This window comes from Spermophilus citellus (assembly GCF_964194105.1).
Source record: "Spermophilus citellus genome assembly, chromosome: 5".
NCBI lineage: Eukaryota > Metazoa > Chordata > Mammalia > Rodentia > Sciuridae > Spermophilus > Spermophilus citellus.
The window spans coordinates 144,312,946-144,339,146 of NC_138186.1; the positions used below are offsets into that span (position 1 = coordinate 144,312,946).

General features: G+C 38.3%; 1 protein-coding gene across 4 annotated transcripts in view; it reads left to right on the forward strand.

Moving 5' to 3' along the window:
• The first annotated feature begins 262 nt into the window (after positions 1-262).
• Positions 263-26,201, forward strand: part of SLC18B1 (solute carrier family 18 member B1) — a 32,928-nt gene continuing 6,989 nt past the window's right edge. For all 4 annotated transcript variants that reach the window (XM_081295384.1, XM_081295385.1, XM_081295386.1 and 1 more), the window contains exons 1-10: positions 263-451; positions 1,638-1,777; positions 7,417-7,512; positions 8,071-8,144; positions 9,997-10,144; positions 13,004-13,160; positions 19,180-19,316; positions 21,761-21,862; positions 24,563-24,654; positions 25,714-25,809. In XM_081295384.1, the coding sequence (XP_081151510.1) occupies positions 412-451; positions 1,638-1,777; positions 7,417-7,512; positions 8,071-8,144; positions 9,997-10,144; positions 13,004-13,160; positions 19,180-19,316; positions 21,761-21,862; positions 24,563-24,654; positions 25,714-25,809 (1,082 nt within the window). In that variant the 5' untranslated portion in view covers positions 263-411. The remainder of the gene's footprint in view (positions 452-1,637; positions 1,778-7,416; positions 7,513-8,070; positions 8,145-9,996; positions 10,145-13,003; positions 13,161-19,179; positions 19,317-21,760; positions 21,863-24,562; positions 24,655-25,713; positions 25,810-26,201) is intronic.

Below are 26,201 nucleotides of genomic sequence, written 5' to 3' on the forward strand. Positions count from 1 at the left end.
ACTATCTCATTTGCACACGATGAAAAATAAATAACCGAACTCTTTAAAAAGATTCAGTGTGAGTCTAATTTTCTAATTCACTTTGTGTCTTTAACGTAGAGGTCCAACTATATAAAATATAGACTCGTCTTCCCTTCCCCCTCTCCGCTCCACCTCCTGCCGAATGAAAAGGGACAGCATAAATTATAGCCCCTAAAGCAGATTAAGATAATAGTGGGAAAGGACCCGCCCCCTCCTCTGCCCAGCCCCGCCCCGCCCCGCCCCCGGGCGCTTACTCTCCTGCAAGGTTTTTGCAGAGCTCCACGCAGATCGCTGCCAACTGCGAATCCGAGATGCCAGGGCGACCCGCGGGTCAGATCGTGGGAGGTTGAGTCTGACGGCACCGGCTTGGACCTGGAGGAAACACCGCACATGGACGCGTCTGGTCCCTTGACTCCGGGGGGACCCGGAGGTGACCGAGAGAGCAGGGACGGGCGCTCGGCGGTGGCTTCGGGCCTGTCTCTTTAGTCAGGATCGAATTGACTTTAGCATGGTTTGTTTTAGAGAGATTGGAAAGGCTGGGTCCTGACGTGGGGTTCAGGCCAGCGTTTCTTTCTCTGGGAGGGGTAGTTGGAGGCCTGGCTATAGTTTGTATCTAGTGACTTTTCCCCCATAGCTCTGCTTTTAAGTTCTGTGTGTTTAAGAATGAATTCAAATAAGTATACCATTAGACAAATGTAAAACATTATCTTTTAAGTATTCACTGTTGTTCCCCTTTCTTTTTAACTTTCTCTCATTTCCCTTCTTCATTTACTACAAATTTTTTATAAAGATTCCTAAGACTTCCCCATGTTGCACAGATTTGTTTTCTTCTGGACTATAGTGGCAACCTCTGGGAACAAGTAGAGCAAATCGAATATATTTTTCCTTTCCTTTTTTTCCCTCTCAGAATCATTTAAAAAGAACTACTAAATGTGCTTCGATGTTTGAACCTGAGTATTTGACTGGATGTTTAAGTTAAATGACAATTTAGCCCTGGAAACCAGTGTTAAATGAATTGATGCAATAGACAGTAATTCGTGTTAAAAAAAAAAAAAAAGGATCCAGTTAACAGATTTGTGGGACTTGCCTTTTCAGAAATATATCATATTATTAATCCACCATTTGAATGTTTTCGACTTACTTGCCACTTGACTTCAATACTGCCCTAGAATTCCTAATAAACAGCTAACATTCTATGCTTAAAACATTTTTGAGTCTATATAACTTATGAAGCTAGTAACTTGAGAAAATAAGGGACATTAATTATACTTCATAGAGTGGTACCCTTTGGAGATCAACCTGCTGCTCATCTTTCTTCAAGTGATTTATTAAATACCAGGGAAATAAACTTTATGGTGAAGGCAAAACAGATGGCAGGTAATGTATGCATCGAGATTCTAATAGATGGTAGTGTGTGAATGAATATAATATGTTTTCAATATTGCAGTGATGTCTCCCAGGATTGTTCTCTATTTGGTCACATGTGTTATATTTAAAATAGCCCTAGCTCAACATGTCTCTTCAGAGTACATTGTTTTTGCACAGAAATGACACTTCTGTATTTCCATCCATAGTCCCAATTACATGACTGTAATTGCAGTGTGTTTGCATCCAAGGTGATGGCCCTTCAGGAAGTTCAAGAGAGACACCCAGACGGCTTTCAAGAGAACAGCTGTTTGTACTAATATCTGCTGCTTCCATGAACTTAGGGTCCATGATGGCCTATTCTATCCTTGGACCCTTTTTCCCCAAGGAGGTAAGATGTTTTTGTATCCTTATGAACTCTAATTTAAAAAAAAAAAGCTTTTTGAACTATTTTATTTTATAGTATTTAAAATATAAAAATCTGCTTATAATATAGTTAATACATAAGATTTCAACTAAAAGAATATTTCTTCTAGAATGTTTTAACACCAGGAAAAAATAAAAAATAAAAAGAGAAACAAGTCTAGAAAGACTGTTCTCTTGGAAGGTAGTTCAACTAAAATATAATTGACCCTTTGAGTGTTACTTTGTTTACCATGTAGTTTGATTAATCATATTTGATATTTGCAATTAAAAAAAACAAAAAGGAGGTACTTTGAATAGTTGAGATTTAAATGTTGTGCTACAGGTCTCCATTAAGACAGGACCCTAAGACAATAATGTGTTCACTTACTGGTGTTCTGATTTATTAGTATTTTAGAATTAAAATATAGTGTTCCAGTGGATTCCTTTTTCTGACTTGAATTTCTTATAGACTCTAGTGACGTGAAGGAAAAACTCTGATTAATATTGCCTAGTTCTCTCTAATCATAGCCTTTTCTGGTGTTAGGATCTATAGAAAATGTCACAAAGAAAATAACCTCTGGAATCAAGGGGTGTAATATGGGATGAAGGGGACTGGCTTGGGCAAGTGGAAATAGTATGTCCATGTGTTTTATTTTGTCCTCTTTGCCAAAGCCTTGGGCTTACAGTGTATCAGCAGTTTCTCAGCCCTCTATCTGCCTTGATGACGTGTAGTCCTTCATTCTATATGCTACAAAAGAGGATGAAGTGGCTTCTCTGCTAAAAGAACAATGAGGCTCTGTATCCATACAACCCTCTCCCGTTTTCATTACATGTTCCCACCCACTTACCCATTTGGTGCCTACCACAACCACATAAGAAGGGTAGAATAGCAAGAATCCCATCATGTTGCAAATGAAGGCCATCATATTGCAAATGAAGAAACAGTTTCAGCAGTGAAGTCACTCCCCCACTTCAGTCCTATTCACTAGAGGTTTAGTAAGTTCCTACTCTTAAGTATGATGGGTTAGAGAAAAAATAATCAAGAAAACGATCCTCTCTTATCTGTCCATTGGGAGTGAAGAAATATGACAAGAAAGGTTTCAGACTATTTGAATATCCTTTAAAAAGAGGATGCCCAGAATGTTATGAAACTCAAGAAAGAGGATGATTAATTCTGCCATGGGCAGAAGAGTGGCCAGGTGAAGATGTGGTATTGAAAGGAACTTCACAAGGTAAATCTAAGATGGGTCTTAAGAGATGGTGGTGTCTAAGGTGAACACAGAGGGGAGGGCATCCAAGGTATGTATATTCATGCAAAGAAGAAATGAATGGCGTGGTCCTGGAAAAGAGAAGACAGTTCAGTGTAACTTGAGCCTAGGGTGAGGTGAGATCTGTTAGGAGTCCAAGAATCCCAGGAGCATGTTGCAGCTAGAAGGCAAGGGCACTTGGATGCATGCCAAGGGCTCAATCACTGGGAAGTCATCAGAGGTGTTTGAGCACGATGGTCTGACAAGACTTGGGGTTTGTAAAAAAAAAAATGATGGGAGCCTCTGAGGGTATAGAAGGAAAATCCAACCTGAACCATTTCTCTTGCTATGCACTCACAGCACAGATCACTTCTGTGGCTTCAAAACAGGCGGGGAATTCTCCTCTCCAGCCAGCGAGCAATTCCTGCAGCAGCACACACCAGCTAGGTGTCCTCTAGTGTCAGATAATGTTCTGATATTATCTTTTTGAAGATAGCATCAGATCTCATAGGTTGAGAGCTCAATTCCCAAAATTGTCACCTGCCTTCAGATGCCAGTCACTAACTAGTCCCAGGTTTTTTTTTTACCTGTTCTTCTGGCTGTCTGGCTATAAATTGGGGTTCCCATAACCCCCTCCTTGGGTTCCATTACTTTGATTGAGTGGCCACACACCTCAGGAAAACTCTTAAGTGCCGCAGTCTGGCTGGGCACAAAATCACGAGCCACTCAAACAGGAACAAACTTTATTTTTGAAACTCCCGCCAATGCCCTGTATGCTCCCGGGAAATATGCCGACCCACACACGTGGTGTTCTCCCGGACACACACCAACAGGAATTCCCTCCTACCGCACTTCCCCAACCAATGGGAACTCTCCAGGAGTCCCTTAGCAGGCCGAGGTGGACAGCAGGGGTCTAATATCCATTTGAATGCAGATCTTAACATAATCATATCATCTCAATGGCTTGCTGGCATCACCTTTCAACCAAAAATGCCATGCATCATTACTACTTGGCTATGGCTCTTAGCACTTAAGTTTACTGATTTATTATTAAAGATATAGGTGAAGAGATGCATTGGTGAGGCATGGGAGAAGGATCATGGAGCTTCCATGCCCTCTGTGGACACTACCCTCTAGGAACCTCCATGTGTTCAGCTGTCCAGATGTTCTCTAGACCCTGTCCTTTGGGTTTTTGTGGAGACTTCATTGCATAGGCCAAGTGCTTATAGATTGGGTGGAGAAACTCAAAGGACCTGTACATACAGTTTCATTTTGGCCTCCCTGTACAGCATTCCTTCTCCAGGGGATGCGGCAGGACTCTCTGTAATGAGGAGGCTTTTGTAACAGACAATGTAGGTCAGAGTTATAAGCCAGGAACCATGAATGAAAACAAAAATATATGTATCATAATATCATAGAACCTGTTGAAATAAGATGGAGAAAAACTGGAGTAAGTGGATTGACCATTTAGAAGTGCATTTCCTGGCTCACTTGAAACTACTAACTGAGCACAATTAATGTTAGTTTTCTCTAAGTGGAACAGGAGCAAAGGAAAACCCGACTGTGGATTTGTGATTTTAAGTTTTTGTTGAGTTTATTTGCTTGTAGGGGAAAAGGCCAAAGGAAATAGGACAAATAAAGGTGAGAGAGAGCATTGTAATTCTAAAAATTGTAGCTATGAAGATCAGGCTCTCCCTTTTCATTCTTTATAAAAAGCTTGTGGTCACAAATGCATTGATAAAATCTCACCCTGCCTTCTGCATGTTTTGTCATCCTATTAGCCAAAGCTATTTGAGCAGAAAGAAATAGGCCACTCTTTTTAGTTCAGGTACAAGATTCCTACTTCTATTCATCATTTTTCTGGCCATCCTCATCCTTTGCAGATGATTCCATGTGAATTAGAAATTTCTTTCAAAAGCTGTTATTGCTGCTGCTTGTGAAGCAGGATCCATGTTCCAGAAGTAGTGTTTGCTATTGTGGCATGTGGCTCTAGGACGTCCCATGTAACCATTCTGTCTCCGAAGCTACAGTGGTTCAAAAACTGTCATCTTCACAAGCCCATGTCTTCATCTACAAATGGGGCCAACTAAACATATATCACTCATTTGATTGTTAGGCACGTGTGAAACAATATTTAGTGGTGATTCTGGCTCATGGTAAAGATCCAATAAATACTAGTTGCTGTAGCCAAAATTCTATGTTTTCTGCTCGATTCTAGAATTAAATACTTACCAGATCTATTAAGTGATGAATGTTCTATCTACTGACAAAAGAATGTTCTTCCTACATCTTAATTGACTCCTTTGATAATATTTTCCTTTTGCTGATCATTATGTATAAGAAATGTAGACTTCAGGTTTCAGTCTACGTATAGGATGATCTTTTGCTAAGATACCATTAAAAGTATCTTAATAATGAGATAGTTCTTGTCTCCATAACAGTATCTCATGTGGTAAGTAGTACATGGAAAGGGAAAGGTCAATTATGAAGTCCATAGAATATTAGATTCAAATTCAACCTAAACAGTGACTTCAGTACTGTGGGCCCGTCCTCTCCCCACCCACCACCAGTTGTCTAAGGACCACATTTATGGATGTCTTCCTGGAAAGAGATGTAGGCCTTCCTAAAGTTCAGCTAGAATAGTCAGTTCACCTGTCTGGTTTCTTGTGGTATGATGCTATGAGAAATATAGGGTTTAATTAAAGGTGTGTAGTCTGACATCCTTGAAAAAGACAGGATTTGATAACAATGATATCTTATATGGGAAGGGATGGAGGGATTTGTATCTTAAAAGTTTCGTTAGAAAGGTAAAGAAATGCAGTGTTGGCTGTTGTAGACAATGGATTTTGAAGGGTGTGTGAGTGGATGTTAACTTTCTATATTAAAGTCAAGTTATTTGAAGCTTTGGTGAAAGGATGAATCTAAATCTACCTCTCTGACCATTAATGTTCACTGCTTTTGTGGTGCCTAACGCATGGAAGATGCTCAATAAAAGACTGCTGATTGTCTGAGAGGATGGAGGTGTGTCATTCAGGCTTTGAGCATCACAGTATGCTAATCTTATCTTAAAAGCATTAAAGTCATATTTTAACTTCTTGCATTGCTGGAGCCAGATAGAAGGATCTGCCACATTTCCAGAGTTTCTAACAGTTATTAAAAAGTTCTTTGTATGTTTATATTTGAATTCAGTTATGCATTACAGTAGTAGCATTTTGAGTTCAAAAGTAGATTCAGGATAAGTACTGCATCATCTGTAGTCAACTTCAGAGCTCCCTGATGGAACAGACCGTAAACATTAATGATTATAATGTATGGATGATAAACTACCCTACGTGTTTCAGGAGAATGTGGAGTGTCAGGGGGATTTTTTTTTTTTCAATCTGGGTTGTGGATGTCAGAAAGGAAAACTGTCTTCTCAGTCTGTCAGGTACTAGGTTAGAACAGCAGAAGCAGGGGACCAAACCGAATAGGATTTGGTGTGACCCACATTTTGGTTTATGGAATTTCCTACCTTGATGTGGGGAGCCATTCTGACACGTGATTGGGTGACTCCCGTTAAGGGCCTGAGGCGCTCTGGCTGTGTCGGAGCTATCCCGACCCTTTCCTGATGAGAGAGCCCATCCGTGTGGGGGTGTGCGTGACCACTGACCCCGGAGACCCAATCACTGACCCTGACCTTGGAGTGCAGCCCCCCCTCAACCTTCATTGGATGGAATTCTCCCCTGAATCTCTTGTTCCCCTAATAAAAGGCTACTCCCCGGCGTGTTCACTCTCTCTCTCTCCTGCTAGCCCAGAGTAATCCTCGCTGCCCTGCTGGGCGGCTAGAGGCGGGAACCAGGGAGGCGAGCCGTCTCGGACCTAGCAATGTAAAATAAGGTACTGGTTTGTGTGTTTTATTTTGATCTCTTCTAACTAACTTAATGCCTAGAACCTCATTAATGAAACCACTGTGCAGGCCGCGTGGTAGACCTTGAATTTTTTATGGACAAGTGTTTTTGGATTTTTTTGGTTGAGTACAATCCTGTAACTAAAAGGGATACTAAAAAGGAAGTGTGTCTAAATCAGCTGTTTCATCAGTCCTGTGACTATGAAGTAGAGCCCAAATTTCCTCACCCAAGGTATTTTGAGTTGTGTATGTTCTTTAGTTCTGACTTTTGCTAGCTTAAGGGAACAATTCTTTGTAGGCATGGTGAAATGAATTATTTTCATGTCAGAGACTGGTTTTTAATATATAGTTTCCCTTTGAAAATAATAATTTTTGAAATTACTTTATAGATAAAAGTCACAAGAAGATGATGTTCTGATTGCATATTTTTGTCTTTCCATACTGTGCTATATTTGTCTTTCAAACATTGTTCCTGTTTGTATTTTTTCAAAGGCCGAAAAGAAGGGAGCCAGCAATACTATGATTGGCATGATCTTTGGATGTTATGCTTTATTTGACTTGCTGGCATCCTTGGTATTTGGAAAATATGTAAGTATTAAAGTTCATATACACATTTTAATTTTTAAAGACTGTCAAATGAACCAGTCATGGTGGTGCATGCCTATAATCCCAGTGACTCGGGAGGCTGAGGCAGGAGGATCATAATATCAAAGCCAGTCTCAGCAACTTAGTGAGATCCTAAGCAAGTTATCAAGACCCTGTCTCTAAATAAAATAATAAAAAATGGCTGAGGATGTGGCTTAGTGGTTAAGTGCCCCTGGGTTATATTCCTGGTCCAAAAAAAAAAAAAAAATTACCAAATGAGATGTTCCAATTTACTAGTCTAGAATTACTACCGATATAGAAATAAGCACCATTACAGTTTTTAAAATTCTGCTACCTGTGACAATTCCATCCTCAGGGCTGATTAGTTTTTAACTTCCATGTCTGTATATCACCATTCATTCTTTTTAAAGAGTTATTTTAGTATTGTATTAATTATACATGTCTTCCCAATTTTTTAAATTTTCTGATACAGTGGATTTGTTTATATAAATATGAACTTGTAGAAGTAATCCATGTCTCTTTTTTTGACATTTATTATAGCTTGTGCATATTGGAGCAAAATTTATGTTTATAGCAGGGATGTTCGTCTCAGGAGGAGTTACAATTCTCTTTGGGTAAGTCACTTTCTGATATGTTTGAAAGATTGCACAGATTTTATGATCTCTCTTCAGTTTAAAATGTTAATCACTTATTGAACTGATCAGTACTATTACTGTCTGTTTAATGACAGCATGCAAATAAAGGTGGAAGGAGTTGGGTGAGCAGAGAACAGGAATCCAGGGGCTGGGGTTGTGGCTCAGAGGTAGAACACTTGCCTTGCACGTGTAAGGCACTGGGTTTGATCCTTAGCACCACAAAAAATGAATAAATAAAATAAAGGTATTATGTCCATCAATAACAAATAAAATAAAATAAAAAGAATGAGAACAAGAATCCAAGGGATCGTCATTAAACCGGCTACTGAATCTATCCATGAGGACTCTTGTGACTGTGAATGATAGAAACGTAACAAATTTTTGAGTCACAGATACATTCTGGCTTAGCAAAAAAGTGAAAATTGTTTTTTCCCCCCAAAATCTGTTCAAGTTGGGTACAGTGGTGGGCTTCTGTAATTCCAGCTACTTGGGATCCTGAGGCAGGAAGATCACAAGTTTGAAGCCAGCTTGGGCAACTTAGGCAGACCCTCTCTCAGAAAAATGGAATGGAGTAGAACGGAATGGCTGGGGATGTAGTTCAGTGTAGAGGGCCCCTGGGTTCCATCCGCAGAACAATAAAACCATGCCATCAGAAGTCTTTCTTCGCTTCCTGGCTTTGCCTTCCTCTTCTTGGGTAAGGTCTCCCTTTTCAGTTGCAATATGACCTTTGCAGTTTCAGTAGAGAGTACCCTGTTCCTAATAGCTTCAGTGAGAATCACAGAAAGGAGTCTCACTGGCCTCATCTTTATTCATGGCCCATGCCTGCATGGTGGCCATTGTAGCCCAGGGGAAAGAATGTTCTGCTTGGCCAGACTAAGTCACGATCCTTCCTTTTCAGAGCATAAAGCAGAAGGTTTCTTCCCCTTGGTGTTATAGGGAAAATGAGTACCAGAGGCAAAACAACTATAGAATTCTTAAGCTTAGACTCCTTAAAGGAGCAACATAGTGGCAAATTCTAGGAAACAGCTCATGTAAATACTTGGGGAACGTAAAGGAATGATAATAAATATAAAGAGATAAACTCAGAAAACCATTACATTTTTTTTTTTTTTTGTGGGAGTCTTCTATTTTCTAGATTCTTTCTTTTTTTGAAGTTGTGAGTCCCACCACGGGAGAAACCTGCTAGTAAGAAGACTTGTCAGCATGATTCTATGTGCAGTCAACCCTCCAAATCTATAGGTTCAGCCTCTGTGAATTCAGCCAACTGCAGATGGCAAATACTTAAGAACAAAGGGTCTATACTAAATATGTGCGGATTTCTTGTCATTATTCCCCAAATAGTAAAGCATAGTAACTATCTACATAGTGTTTACATTACACTAGGTACTATAAATAATCTAGAGATGGCTTAACCTATACAGGATAATGTGCACAGGTTATATGCAAAAACTATGCCATTTTATAAAGGGATTTGATTATCCTTCACAGCCAGGGATTCTAGAATCCATTCCCCGTAAACACCTAGGAAAAACTGTATTCTAAAAAGGCCTATTTGGTATTTTCATGCAAGAGAATAATTTTGTCAGCAGAAAAGGGCGGTAAAGCTATCATTATGACTCAAATCATAATAAAAACCAACCAAAAAAAAACTAGATCGGGGGTGTCCTACTGAAAGTATAACAAAGCAACTTTTAAAAACAACTCATATTCTAAAGAGATTTATTCTAATAATTATGAATAACATGCTATTTTTTTTGTACAGTGGGTACAGTTAAAATTTTAAAAAATTAAAACCAGCTTGGCTTTTGATAATTGTCTTATTGCTTTTCAGTCTCTTGGACCAAGTTCCTGATGGACCTGTATTTATTGCTATGTGTTTTCTAGTGAGAATAATGGATGCATTAAGCTTTGGTGCAGCAATAACTGCATCATCTTCGATCCTTGTAAAAGCTTTTCCAAATAATGTTGCTACAGTACTGGTATGTAGTTTATACATTTTTCTTACTTTCTTTTGAGTGTAGCCCCAAATATTTGTTGGACCTTTCAAGTTAAAACTAGCATCCATCCTTCTAGACCTGCTTTTCTCCACTCTTGTGTTTTGTTAAATTTTCACTGATTTTTACTCTGGCAGTAAGGATGTCAAAAAAGTGTACTGTTACTGGTACTCAGGTGCTCTTCCTGATCTTAGAATTCCCTGAATGGGCAGTTTGATAGGTAAATGTGGCTCAAACCAACTATTCTCTTTACCGCTTTTATTTAAATCACCTGAGTCATGTCTTGCTGTCTATTTGTGACCAAAATTGTGGGAGAGATGCTTGGGGCATTCCTCTGCTATAGAAGTGATTTTCCTGGTGGCAAAACACTTAATTCATACTAGAGTCCTTCCTCCACCTTCCCCAGATATGTGAAAGAGGTTTTGGGCATCATCTTGAAGTCTTTACATGCTTCTGTGCTGTGTGAGGAATGCTCTCTTATTTTGACACAAAATTCCAGAACCTGGCATCATCACATTGATACCCATTCTTGTGTATCATCTAGATGCATATAGACCTGGTATTAGAGGTATACCAGATTCCTGTCCCAGCTCTGAGAATCTGCCTCTTTGACTCCAGGAGGTTTTCCCATGACTCCCTCTCTGTGCCCATGTATCTATGCAGGAGACCTCTGGTCTTCATATTGGACCAAATGACACCTTCATATAATTGTCTTCTAGACTTCAGAGTCTAATTATCTTAGAAACAAGGACCCTTCATTTATTCATTTAATACTGTCATAGAAAATTTTTACTATCAAATAAACTATTTTCTATTTGAATGGTTTAAGCATTAGGTGCCTACCTATATAGTTTAATTTGGGGTTTTATAGTCATTTGATCTGCCATAGTGGGCATGGTGACAGGCATGCCATTTATATTTCCTTGGAATATATTTCTCAGAAAGGATTCAGAAGAACGCTAGTTTGTCAAGCTGCCCTGTAAAACATAGTTTGGTGGCTAAACAAGTTTGAAGTGTGCTGTGTGTGGTTCTCCAACTTAGAGATGTCTAGTTCACATTAGTGTTTTAAGGCTTTGAGAAATCCTGGAGTACAGATACTTTTTCAAATGCTCTACAACTCAATCTGTCTATGAACTTTTTCCCAATAAAACCTGTGGAGCTGTTAAAGAAGTGGTTTTCTGCAGATCACTCTAGAAAGTGCTACCCAGGAAATTCCTATAATGATAGCAACAGTCCATTGGAGAAACTTCAGTGTTGTCATTTCAGCTTTCTATATAAAATTGTAGCCAAATGCTAACACTTCTAACAAAGTTTTGGCCTGGATGGCTTTGTTGTGATGAAAGGTAGACTCCCTATATTCTTTATCAAATTTTGAAAGTTATTAATGAATGGCTTTTGCATAAGCTATGAGGTCTGAGAGTGAAGGTTGCAAGCCACAGGTGTCTGTTTAAACTCTCTAAAAACCAGATTGATTTAAAAGTGGTATAATTTCTTTAATAGTGAACTATTCCTCCCATTGCACTGTTTAACATTAATTAACAGAACAATTTTGCATGGTGCAAAATTCATAAGTATGAAAAGGAGCATAGAATATAATAAATATATTTGACACATTGCATTGCTCATTCAGTGCCTGGTGCTTTACCCCCTCCCAAAAGGCAAGAGATATTGTAGGTTTCTTCCAGAGAGGTCCCATGTTTGTATATGCACACATATACACATATATACACACCAAGAGACAGCACAGTTCCCCTCCTCTTTTGTTTTCTTTTCATTACTGGTAGCATACTATACTCACCATTGAGCACCTTGCTGATTACACTAACAAGAAAGTCATATTGGAGATTTTTTTTTGGTACTTACTTATAAAAAGCTTCATTATTTTTTTTTACTGGCTATGTAGTATTTCATGATATGGTTATAACCTAGTTTGTTTACACTGTTAATGAAAATTTAGATCATTTATATCTTTTCCATTTCAAACAGTGCTACAGTGCGTAAAAAGCTTGTGTGCACACCATGTTACATCTTTATGGCTATTCCTATAAGATAAATTCCTAGAAGTGGAAATTTGGGTCAGAACTTACATTTTTAATGTTGATAGTTTGTCCAATTGCCTCTGTATTTACTCAGTTAGTAGTGTGTGCGACTGTATCTTTCTACACAGCTTTGGCAACAGAGAGGATTGATAGGTGATGGGTGAAAAAAAGGTATCTTGAGGTCTAATTTGTTTATTTCTCTTAAAAAATGAGAACAGGCTGCTGGTGCTTCTAAGAGATATTTGTATTTTACTTTCTGTCAACGGTTCATAGACTTTGCCCACTTTTTTTATTGAGTGTTTCAATTTTTTTTTTCACTGATTAGTAGTATCTCAGGATATCTATGGGGAATTAGTTCTTTGTCCATATTTTCCCCAGTTTACCATTTGTCCTTTGATGCATTTCCCCATGCATTTTGGTGTATTTTCATATAATCATATATATCAGTTATTTCTTTCAGTTTCTCTGAGTTTTATATCATAACTAGAAAACCTTCCCACCATAAATATTTGAAAAGAGGTCAGGCATGGTGATGGCACACCTGTATTCCCAGCTACTCAGGAGAATACAGGAGGCTGGAGGCAGGATAATTGCTTGAGTTCAGGAGGTTGAGGCCAGCCTAGGGCACATAGTGAGAATCTCTCATAAAAAAAATTCCATATTTAATTTTTTATGATCTAAATATTTAGACTTCAATTAAATTTGTGTGTATGTATAAATTGTGAAGTACATAGTTGTTTTTTCAGATAGTAACTTGTTAATTCTTCAAATGATCTATATTACCTCCTTTCTCCCCCATTTTTAGGGAGGTCTCGAGGTGTTTTCTGGACTGGGACTAGTACTAGGTCCTCCTTTAGGTGGCTTTTTGTATCAATCCTTTGGCTATGAAGTGCCTTTTATTTTTCTGGGATGCATAGTTCTGCTGATGGTACCACTCAACATATATATTTTACCTAGTTATGGTAAGTCCACATCCTATTACTCATTTTAATAATCTTGAATTTATTTTTATGCCTTTGTAGGAGACCAGTTTACTAGATATTCATTTTTGTTTCATGTAATTGCTAATAACTCTTTAGGACACTCTAAAAGGACTGATTTTCTTTACATAAATGTTGTAGGCGATTAGTTTATAAAAATTTCTGCATATAACCAATTCTCTCCCCAATCTTTAGTGCAAGCAAATACTTAATTTCTGTTCATAACCTATCACCATAGGCCGTGCCCACCAGAAGTTGTCTTGGACTGAATTAAATATTCATATCAAGAAGTTTCTGTGGGTCACACACTGCCCCATAATTCCTAGGAGGCTGTAAGAGAGGGCAAGGCCATTTCTTCCTTTCCAGTGGGCTTTGAAGCTGTCTGTGTGACACAGCACAGAGGCAAGGACACAGGTCCACATCAGGCAGTAATGGGCCTCCTCCTGGTTTCAAAGCTTCGTGCCCCATAGGATTCTCCCTGCCCTGTGATAAGTTCATGCTATTGCAGCCAGGTGTCCATGAGGGACGGTCCTGATTATGAGTTAGCATGCTCAGGGAGGCACAAAACAGAGTCCTTATCAGGTAATTATGGTTCATTTGTAGTTTCTTTTGTCCAGATAAAATTTGTTTAGGTACTGTGGATTGAACCCAGGGGTGCTTTACTACTGAGTTACACCCCCAGTCTTTTTTATTTTTTAATTTTGAGACAGGTCTCACTGTGTTGCCCAGGCTGGCCTTGAACTGGTGATCCTTCTGCCTCAGACTCCCAAGTCACTGGGATTACAGGCATGTCACTGTGCCCAGAGAGTCATGGCTATTTTTGTTATACTCAGCAGCAGAGAACAGAGCCAGAGACACACTATCACACTGAGCTGCATAGTGATGTTTGTCTTTCAAAGTGAATGACACCCTTGGTTCTGTAGTTGAGCATCCTGGACTGTGCTCAGGTTTGCTTGTTGGTTACTTGGCTAATAATTAAGAAATGGACACCAGTCAGATTCTCATGCGGCAGGAGAAGAGTTTTTGATAACACTTCATCACACTAGGTGATAGAAAAAGACTTTGCCAAGATCCCAATCCATGGCAGAACTAGGTGTTTAGTTAGGACTTCTGTGATTACTGCTAGGCTGACCTCAAAATCTGTTGCTCCTGGAGTTCTGGCCTGCTCTCCACATCACCTTCTCTCTCCCTCCTCGTTTGCTGTCTTTTTCAACCATATCTAATCACCAGCCTAGTTACTTGGTACTTTTTCCTTTTTTTTCTATTACTTCTGAATTAAACTTTTCCTACATTGTTACTGAACTTAAAGTCCCAGATAGCTATATTTTTATGAGCCCTCCCCAACAGTTTGACATTTTTTTTTCTTTGCCTAGAAGGATCCTTTATTTAAATTGAGTCAGGGGTGTGAAGTTGGGGGGGGGCAGAGGGGTGGAGTTGGGGGGACTCACTAAAAAAAGTTCCTGGGGTTGATAATATTAAAACTTGTAAATGCAGATTTAGGTGTTCCTGTTTAGGAGTATTTTTAAAAATTGTTCTTTTAGGAGAGTTTTCACACACAAGTTTGAAAATTAAACTAATTTTCTTTTCTTTTGATATTGGCAAAATTTGGTATTCTACAAGTTCTACCACTTCTAGACCTGTGGACATTTGTGGCTTTAGCTTTGGGTGCTAAGTGTCCCTGTCCCTAATTCTTTAGATCTGTTCACGAGCCTCCTCCCTGTATATATAAGAACATATCTAAATTAGAGTCATGGATATGCCAATCTGTTACAACTTGGTGGGTTCCTGTGCTTTCCATCAGAAGAGTCAGTTGAGGATACAACTGTGATGGGAAGGAACTCTTTTTGGGGACTTCTTGTTTGAGCCGAGGGGAGACATAGCATTGAGCCAGAGAGTGTCAGTCTGGCTCTCTAGATAAAAGAAAGAGCTAGTTTTATTCATATGAAAGGGCTGCTTGCAGGGATGGGCTAGAGTCTAGGAATTTTAATTGGTTTTGAGTACATTTTCTGAGTCTCTTTCTTTGTGGATCCTGGGCAAGCACTTTAACCTTGAGGGAGGCATGGTTAGCCTGGGGTCAGAGTTGCTACAGTTAAGAGAACATAAGGTCTGTGGGGGAAAAAACGTCCTTGAGTAACAAGTTAAGAGTCTGGGAAGTTGCTGTTTGAGTGACTCCTCAGCAGTTTTATCTTCTGTGTTATTTGTCCTCGAAGAATCCTGGCAAGAGGGTACCCTGACTTTAATGATGCACCTGGTTTTTGAGACCAATAGGTGGTTGTCAGTGAGAGGGCAGGGAAAGATACATACCATACTTTTTTTAAAATTATTTTTTTTAGAGCTTTATACTTACACATAGTTGTAGGATGCATCTTGACAATCTCCTACATGAACTGGAAATCTATTCCAGTTCATGATTCCCCCATTCCCTCTTCCCTTTTCCTCCCACCCTCCCTCCCCTCTCCCATCCTCCCTCCCCTCTCCCATCCTCCCTCCCCTCTCCAATCCTCCCCCCCTCCCATCCTCCCCCTCTCCCACCCTCCTTCCTCTACTCTATTGACTTCCTTTCACTAGTCTGTTAGTTTATATTTGATTGCATACCATCCTTTTAGTAGCTAACAGCCATGAGTTAAGATTTCTGAAGTGCATTTACTCTTTTCCAGGGGTGGGGGTATTTGACTGTCTCCGTTCCCTCCTCAGAGTTTTTACTTCTTTAATCTTAAGGGGTGCTGCTTTTCATGGGGGTCCCTGTCCTCCTCCAGTCCTCTTTATTAAAATTCTTAAATCCAATAAGTTCAACAGACCAATCGTACCTCCTGGAGATTATAGTTAATAAAAATATTTTGTATACAGTGGTCTCCCCTTCTCCGTGGGGCATATGTTTCAAGTCTACCACTGGATGTCTGAAATCATGGATAGTACCAACCCCTATATACAATCTATTTTTCCTACACATACATATCTATGATAAAGTTTAATTTTTAGGTACAGTAAGAGATTTAACAATAATAACCAATAATAAAATAAAACCATTGTTTTAGCTATACTATAATAAAACATTTAAAATTTATGAATTGTTTCTGGAATTTTCCATTTAATGTTTTCAGACCACAGTTGACCATGAAGAACTGAAATCTAAAACTGCAGATAAGGAGGGACTACTGTACTTGAAAATTACTAATAGAAGAGATTTCTAATGTTCTCACCACAAGAAAATAAGTATTTAACACGTTAAATAAACTTGATTTAGCCATTCCACAGTGTATACATGTACATCAAAAATATATACAATTTTACTCCTTAGTTTAAAAAAATTGAAAAAAAGTTTCAAATTCACCAAGTACAAACTTTATCCTGAAAACCATTAGGAGCTATTGTTAGATTTAGGTACAGGGGTCACGTTCTCTAGAATCTCGCCTCCCACACTTCCTAACAATTATTTATACTATAAGACTTAATTTGTATTACCTCTTCTGGGGAGTTTTCCTAAGTGTTCTTTATCATTGGAATAGATGTTGAGAAAGTAGTGCTGCAGTGCTTAGATTTTTGTCCTGTCCTCCAACACCTCCCATCTCTACCTGAAGCTTCAGGGCAGGCATTGCCAACCAGGGAGTCACATCTCTCCAAGAAGAATATATCAGAATATGGAGGAAACTGAGGGAATATCCAGGTAGCTTTGAAACACTCCTCAGGTAATTCTATTGAGCGTCCCTTGAAGTCAACTTTAATTGATTAACTAATAATGTGTTCCTTTCCATAGATGTTTTTAAGGGAACCATTTATGTCGTAATGGTTTCTGTTCTACCATCACATATACTATTTTTTGCATGTATGATAAAGGTAGCCAATTAAAATTGGAATCTTTAGTAATTCTTATTTTAAAGGTGAATAATAAAGAGTATATATAACTCAATATTCACACTCAGCCATCTCCCAGCTGACAATACCTCACAGAGCCACATGGTGGTGCTACTTCTCCTAAATTGAACTACATGCTGTTTCTGAAATGAAACATGGTGACTGTGCTGAGATTTGCTTCCCTGTTAAATAGTAAATTTAAATTGTTAAATTGTTAAATTAAAAAACTAGCATGAGGTTTAACTTTATCTGCTGTATCCTGAAAAAGTCTTAAGCATACTTAAAATAGTTGAACCACTCAGTGAATTTTTTTTGTGCTTTACCCCATACTTAATCATTATTCAACAAGTCTTTTCATTTATTTATTCATTTATGTCGCGCAGAGGATCGAACCCCGTGCCTCACATATGCTAGGCAAGCGCTCTACCACTAAGCCACAACCCTGGCCCTCAACAAGTATTTTTAGAGTGATTAGCTGTGCCAAGTGCTGCAGGAGAAATGACGATATATGAGGGCTGATCCTCTCCCTCAAAGAACTTCCATGTTCAAATCCAGCATGGTATCTGGATAGGATTGCTGTGGCCACCTGCTAACTATCCCTCTCCATGGGGCCACAGAGCAATCTCTCTGAACCATATATTTATTCTCATTCCCGGCCTGAAATCCCTAGTGTTTCTCAGGCTTCTTGGCTGGGTTCCCAAGGTGTGATCTCTGCCCACTATCTTGGTGTCTTCTGCTTAATCTTGATCTTCCGAGTGTACTTTTTCTCTTTCATTTTCTCACACACCAAATAGTTTTTTCTCGATTCTAAGTCTTTGAAAAACATGCCTGGATTTTTCTTTCTTCCTTCTTTACTTGCTCATCTCAAGCTCATTCTTTAGGCTCCAGCTTAGATATCACTACTTTAAAAGCCTTTCTTGTGTAGCTCTCCGATGCATTTTAAGACAGCTCTCTCATATCCCACCCCCCTTCAGATTCCATCCTAGCTATCTTCACCCCTTGTTGTAACTTTTCTGCAAGGACGGAGTCTGGATCTGTCTTGTTCATCCTTGTGCATACAGTTTTGTGTGATGCCTGGCTCAGCAAAGATTTTGCTCAGTAAATTAACTGGAAGAAAGTCATCAAACAATAGTAAACACAAAGGGAAATATGATTTCAGTGTTAAATTATGTAATATAAATTGGAAGTGCAGTAGGAAACCAGAGGAAGGTAAAATCAATGAGTCAGGGCTAGAGCCAGTTGTTATAGCATAAACAGAATTTGAAAAATTAGCAAGGAAATAAGAAATAGGTCATGCAGTACTTGTGGAGGCTTGGAGAGAACCGTGCCTAATGCTTGAAACAGTGAAGAAGTAGGATTACTATTGAAGAATGGTAGGAAATGGGAGTTCATTTGAACTTACACCTTGGATGTTAAAAGTAATTCCCATAAGGTCAGTAGCCCCATTTCCAATCTAAGTTTGCTTTGCCAACAGAAAAATGTTTAAGACATAACTTTTTTTTTTCTTAATTAATGTGAGTTGCTCCTTAAGCACACCCATATTCTTCCTTGGTAAGGAACTGGTGATACTTTTCCCTGTGTCAAATCAAACTCTGCACATTCTCTATCCTATTAAGGGGAGGCCTTACTTTTTGGTTATAACCTAAAAACCTGAGACCATTTCTTCCACTCACATTCTGATTCAGTTGATTCTTTTTGGGTTTGGGAATTTTTTTTTTTTTTTTTTTTTTTTTTTTGGTCCTGGTGATTGAACCCAGGGTTGCTTAACCATTGAGTCACATCTCAAGCCCTTTTTATTTTCTTTTTTGAGACAGGGTCTCACTCATTTGCTTAGGGCCTTGCTAAGTTGCTGAAGCTGGCCTTGAACCTTTGATCCTCCTGCCTCAGCCTCCCGAGTTTCTGGGATTACAGATGTGCACCCCCACACCAGGCTGGAAACTATTTTTTATAAAACTAAATGTGACCTCTAGATTTGAGTAACTCATGTACAAAGATAGATGATATATAATTTTAGATGAACTCAGAGGTTCAAAAGTTATTTTGATTATTATAAAAGATGGCCTTACCAATATGACTTTTAAAGATAAGTTATAAGATAAAGAGATGTGTCTATGATTTATTCCTTTTTTTTTTTCATTTTTTCCTCCAGAGGCTGATCCAGGTGAACACTCATTCTGGAAACTTGTCACTTTACCGAAAGTTGGCCTGATAGCCTTTGTCATCATCTCTCTCAGTTCCTGCTTTGGCTTCCTTGATCCTATTCTGTCTCTCTTTGTTTTGGAGAAGGTAAGTAACATGAGTGTGGAAGAGCTCTTCTTTGTGACAGGTGGATATAATTGCATGCTCCTGGGCCCTTCCTCGGGAAAGACCTTACTGGCTGTGAGAGGAGGTGGACCGGGAGCTGTGCACCAACGTAACCTGTGCCTTCCCTGTGTGATTTGAGCTAGGGATCTGATCCTTTCACAAATGCCCAAAATGTTGGTCTCCTTTCCAAGACCTTGCTCATGTCACTGTAGGACTGGCTTGGGCATCATCCATATTGCTTAACAAGGACACGTTTCCTGTATTTGTTTGAGTTCCAGGGAGGCATGAAGGGTACTCATTAGCTCATGTGATATGAGGTGTACTCCTCCAGCAGTCTCTCCTGATCCCCTTACGTTTTAGTTTATTTGATACAATCAATGTAATGATGACTTTGAACTATATCAGTCTGGGATGGGAGAAAGCAACCAAGAATCTCCTGTGCTACAAAGTTGAGTTCTAAATGTCTGTTGGCCTAGAAATTCACTCTTAGATATTTTTTTTTCTTCTCTCTTTTGTGTGTGTAGTGTTAGGGACCAAACACAGGACCTTGTGCATGCTGGTCAAGTGCTCTACCACTGAGCGACATCCCCAGCCCCTCCCTGCTTTTAGATATTGATGAAGAAAGATAATGATGCAGTCAAGTTAATTACTGGAGAATTAATATGTGTCTATAGAGACAAAAATTTACTAACTTTAGCCCACACTGTCCTTATATAAAGCATTAAAATTAAATAGTACCATTACTGGAAATGTAAGTTTCAGTAAATTTTCTAATATGGTAATTTCATGTGCTTTCTGATCATTGACCTATCGTATAATGTATGGATTAAACTTAGATTTTCTTATAATTGTACACTATCCCTTGAAATCACTAAAGACAGTTTTGAGTATTTCACAGAAGAACTTGGGAGACCTTGTGCTGTCCAAGGTTTAGAGAATAATATGAAATGGCCCTTAACCCATGAGATCAATGAAGTCCATAATGATCATAATGAAAATACTGTGTGTTTAGGGTTTCACAATCCATCCACATCTTCAACAACGTGCCCCTTTCAGTCATTTTTCTGTGCTCTTAATAAGTTGTGTCTACACACACACACACATATCTGTAACTGATCTTGGAGAAAATCAAGTTGTTTGTATCTTAGAATAAAATTTTTTTAAAAAAAGATTTGTTTTGCTCAAGAAAATAGTGTATTCAAAAGTGAAGAAGATGAGAGGAGGTTTCTCCAAAGACAACTGTAGTTGACTCATTTGTGGCATGATAGGTTGGGGCACCCCTGCTTGTTCCTGTTTGATTGGCATCAGACTCATCATGTCCCCAGGGGTTCTGGTGGGTCTGTTGCTTTTTTTCCTACTTCAAGCAAGTGCTGCTGCTCCATCCTGCTAGCCAACTCCAGTCTAAGTAATCTGTAAACATTTATTTTCCTATTTGCCCATCAACATTTTAAAAACTGTTTTTCTTCTGATAGCTTATATTTTTTAAATTGGCAGTTTGCTGTAGGATCACTGGTTGTGTAGACTCTTGGATTAAGATGGTGCTACTCTTTACCCTTCTAGTCATAAAATAAGAAGAGGAAAATTCCGGGCTCTTGTATCTTGTTACTATCTTTAAAGGATTAATTGCTTAACGTGTGCTAGTATTTGTCATACAAACTCATAAATATATTGATTATATCTTGACTCGTTAGTTAAGGAAAGTGAAAATAATTTAGATACTGCTCCCAAAGATATCAATATCAGGTTGGCAATATTATCAGAGTTGTATAAGAGCTTACTGTTTGAAAATTCTTTTAAATGGGTCATGTCTTAAATTAGATATAAATATTCTTTTGAGATGGAGAAAGTAGATACATCAGTGGTTTTCGTACCAGTGGGCCCCCGAGTGCAGTCTGTGGATTATGAGTATCAGTGATGCTTATTAGAAATATACATCCTCAGGCCTCATTCCATTCCCCAACTTCTAAATCAGAAACCCCAGGGCTAAGATCCAAGAACCTGTTTGAATAAGCTCTCTGTATAATTTTTATGTACACAAAAAGTTGTGAAACACTGGATTAGACATTAAAATGCTATAATCCATACAAACTAAATTATGTTTTTTTCCATATTTTTATTGGTGCATTATAATTATACATAATGGTGCAATTCATTGTTATGTATTCATCTAACTGAATATGATTAATATCAGAAATTACAAAACAAAACATCTATGTCCTCTGACCTCTGGTTAGGATCCCTCCCAGAGGGCGGGGGAAAGTCACCCAATGTTCAAAAAGTAAGACAAAAATTAGGAATAATGCTGTGTGTTTATTAGTAGAATCGTGGTAATAGTAAGAGTTGAAGAAATGCAGGTGGGAGAAGTAGATGCTTGATTTTTGAAAATGACTTAACCATGTAACTTGAATGTTGGGTTTGTTTTTCAGTTTCATTTACCAGCCGGATATGTGGGACTGGTCTTCCTGGGTTTGGCACTATCCTACGCCATTTCTTCACCACTCTTTGGCCTGCTAAGTGATAAAATGCCGGTATGTACACCTCATTTATATGTGATCTTTTATATCAGTGATCTTCCAACTGTTCCTCTAAAAATAATGGTCCATTGATGAAAGTTGACACACTCAATTGGACTGCTAGAGAAACTCCAGTGTCTTCTGCAGATTCACTTTTAATTGCTTAATCTGGGAAAAGAGAAGTCTTATGTTAAAAGGATTATACTTTCTATTGTGTATATGTGCCATATTTTTTTTATCCATTCATCTATTGAAGGGCATCTAAGTTGGTTGCACAGTTTAGCTATTGTGAATTGTGCTGCTATAAACATTGATGTGGCTGTGTCCCTGTAGTATGCTGTTTTTAAGTCTTTTGGGTATAGACCGAGAAGACGAATAGCTGGGTCAAATGGTGGTTCCACTCCCAATTTTCCAAGAAATCTCCATACTGCTTTCCATATAGGCTGCACCAATTTGTAGTCCCACTAGCAGTGTGTGAGTGTACCTTTTTCCCTACATCCTCACTGAAACTTATTGTTGTTTGTATGCATAATAGCTACCATTCTAACTGGAGTGAGATGAAATTTTAGAGTGGTTTTAATTTGCATTGTGGCATATATACACAATGGAATATTACTGAGCAATAAAAGAGAATAAAATCATGGCATTTGCAGGTAAATGGATGGAGTTAGAGAAGATAATGCTAAGTGAAGTTAGCCAATCCCCAAAAACCAAATGCCAAATGTTTTCTTTGATATAAGGAGGCTGATTCATAGTGGGATGGGGAGAGGGAGCATGGGAGGAATAGACAAACTCTAGATAGGGCAGAGGGGTGGGAGGGGAAGGGAGGGGGCATGGGGTAATTAATGATGGTGGAATGTAATGATCATTACTATCCAAAGTACTTGTATGAAGACATGAATTGGTGTGAATATACTACGTATACAACCAGAGATAGTGTTCTATATATGTAATAAGCACTCTGCTCTCTTAGGTAAATAAAAAAATTTACATAAAAACATAAATTTAAAAAATCAACCAAAAAAAAAAAAAAGGATTATACTTCCTAAAGGAAAGACTCTTGGGTGCAGAAAAAAGATTAATCGGAGTCCTGGAGGTTCTGACCGGATTTGATCAATTGAGAGGTTGTCCTTTATGAGGGGGTAATTTAGGGTTTCTGGGGGAATGAAAGGATTGGCATGTAAGTATGCATTGATTATCTTATATCCTGTAGTCCCCTTAGTGGAAAATTCTGTTTGTTCTCTTTTAAGTAGGCCTAACCTATTAAATCCAGGTAACTAGTATATAGAACTAGTACTAGTCATCAAATCTCACATTTCTGTGGCTTCTTCTATGACTTTGGTACTTATACACATTTTGCTTTCTATGGATTAAGCACTTATTTTTTGCATTTTCTCTTTTGCATTTTTCTAAATATTTTCTTTTCTTTTTTTGTTATTGGTACTGGGAACTGAACACAGAGCCTTACACATGCTAGGCAAGTGCTCTATCAGTACACTACACTCCAAGCCATTTTTATTTTTAATTTTGTGACAGGATTTTGCTGAGTTGCTGAGGCTGGCCTCAAACTGACATTCCTCCTGCCTCAGCCTCTCAGGTACCTGGGAATACAGGTGTGCACCACCACGCTCTGCTCTCCCTCTTCATTAGCTGTGCATATATATTTGTCAAGACCTACATTATGTGGGGATTACTTATTAACCCAAGTGACAAGGAGCCAGTGTCTTAAACAATGTTTGGAACTTGGTTTTAAGATGTAGTCTTATATAACTTATTATACCCCTGTAACTTTTAGGCTGATTCAAGTAATTTGTAAGGAATAATTTTACTGGATACCATCCTAGGCTGCTCAGATTGCCATACAAAATACCATAAACCAGAAAGGCTAATAGAAAATAGAAGTTTATTTCTCATAGGTCTGGAGGCTGGCATAGGTCCCAGATTCAGGCACTGGCAGATTGGTATCTGATGAGGGCCCATTTTCTGATACATAAATGGTATTTTTTTTAAAGAAATTATTAATTTTTTTGTAGTTATAGATGGATACAATACCTTTATTTTACTTATTTATCTTATGTGGTGATGAGCATAAAACCCAGGGCCTCAAGCCCTCTAGGTGTTGGGCAGGTAGAGTGCTAGGCAAGCAACTACCACTGAGCTACGACCCCAGCCCCCATAAATGGTATCTTTTCCCTATAACTTCACATGGAAGAAGAGGTGAAGGAGCACTCTCTTGCCTCTTTTGTAAAGAAACTAATCCCTTTCAGGAGCGCTCCATCCTCCTGATCAAATCACTTCCAAAGCTTCACCTCTGCATATGATTGCAGTGGGCCTTGGGATTTAGCATGAGTGTGGGGGGTACACATTGATTCACTCTGTAGCAGATACTTTTTAAAGATGATCAGTCTAGGTATTGTAGCTACTGGCTGAGTTCCTTACAGTGGCTACTTTATAAGTTGCTCTATAATCGGAGTAGTTAATGATGTGCAAAATCTGCACTTCATTTCCTTCCTAAGGAATTCTTGTCCTTTATTCAATTTTCTATCCTGTGGTCTACTCTCCTTGCTTTTGATTTTTTCATCTGCTTATTTTCTCTTAAATGAAAAGTTGCATTTGAATTTTTGAATATCATGACTTGTGTGCTTTAATGATTGTGTTTTATAATGTTTGAAGGAGAGTCTTTAAGAATTTCTTTGGACTCTTTCTCTTTATCAGCATCTAAGGAAATGGTGTCTGGTTTTTGGAAACTTAATCACAGCAGGGTGCTACATGCTCTTAGGACCCGTCCCTTTCTTGCACATTGAAAGGTAATTTTTTTTTTCTATTTTGGACAAAATAGCATAAGGAATTATTTTTAAACAATGCTAATATAGTTTAATATTTAAAAAGCCTTAATATTTAAATAATTTTGATTTAGGCCTATATTGAATTGTTTGTTATATTGACAGTATTTTACTTTACTAGAAGCTAGCATAGGTTCAAACAGAAATGGCTGAAATCTTTACCAAATGAGAAAAACACTTATCACACCCGTGTTTGTACTCACTTTGAAAATAGGATTTGTTGCTGTTCACCTGTGGTTGATAATTCTTAGAATATATTTTTGTTTTTTCTATTTTTCTTCCTCACTTCTGAGGCAGAGACCAAATCTTTTATTTCTGTGTCATCCTTAGCATGTATCCAATGCTCATTCAAGCTTGTTTATATAATTTATTTGCTAAAGTAAGATGAGTTTCTTAGACCTTTTTAGATACTTCCAGGTTAAGATATGGCATCATGGAAAGAGAAGGATTTCAGTGTCTTTCAGACTTGAATTTGAATTTTGGCTTTGCCACTTAACTGGTACTGTGAACTGGGGCAAACACAATTTTTAAGAGCCTCAATTTTCTTATTATTTACCAAAAGGAGCCAATGATTACAGTAACATTACAAGGATTAAATGAGATACTGTTCATTAAATAACTGGCCTAGTGCCTGATGTAGAACAAACGTTAATTTCCTGTCTTATACCTTTCTTTCTTTGCTGTTGTTTAGGGTAAATTAAATTTCAAAGCCAAGTGATTCAATGAGCAGAGTTAGTATTGATATTTTAACCACTTTCAAAAAGATTTTATATGTTGGGAAGGCAGGTTGGCCCCAGACCTGTGATGTGTGTGACCAAAGAGACTGAGACACTGCATGGGTGAATATGAGGGACTAAAGGGTGACTCAACAGAATGAAATGCCATCAGAGGGGAATGAGAACAAGGCCAGTCACCTCATCTATGAAACAAACTTCTCTGGGATCCTGCCTGTCTTAGCATTAAGTTTTATAGCTCTTAAAATGCTAATGTGTTTGTTTTTGTGTTCTCCAAACTCTTTTGTAGTCAGCTGTGGCTGCTGGTGTTGATATTAGTTATAAATGGCTTCTCTGCTGGAATGAGTATAATTCCGACTTTTCCAGAGATTCTCAGTTGTGCATAGTAAGTTACTCTCGTCGCTTGAAGAACTGTGCTGCAAACAGCAGTGAGTGCCACAGGCTTTCTTGAATTTTTCAGTTTTGTAGGATATTGGATTTTTCCCCCCAGTAGTAAATCTTCATGCTATAGAATGTATATGTATGTATATGCATGTAAATCATGTAAATAATAATAAAATTATGTAAATTATAATATATAGTATTATTTTTTTAAAAAAGATTTTTTTAAAGATGGACACAATATCTTTACTTGATTTATTTTATTTATTTATTTTTTATGTGGTGCTGAGGATCAAACCCAATACCTCATGTGTGTGAGGCAAGTGCTGTACCGCTGAGCTATAATCCCAGCCCCAATATATAGTATTATTAACACACATAGGTAGAGCAGGTTGA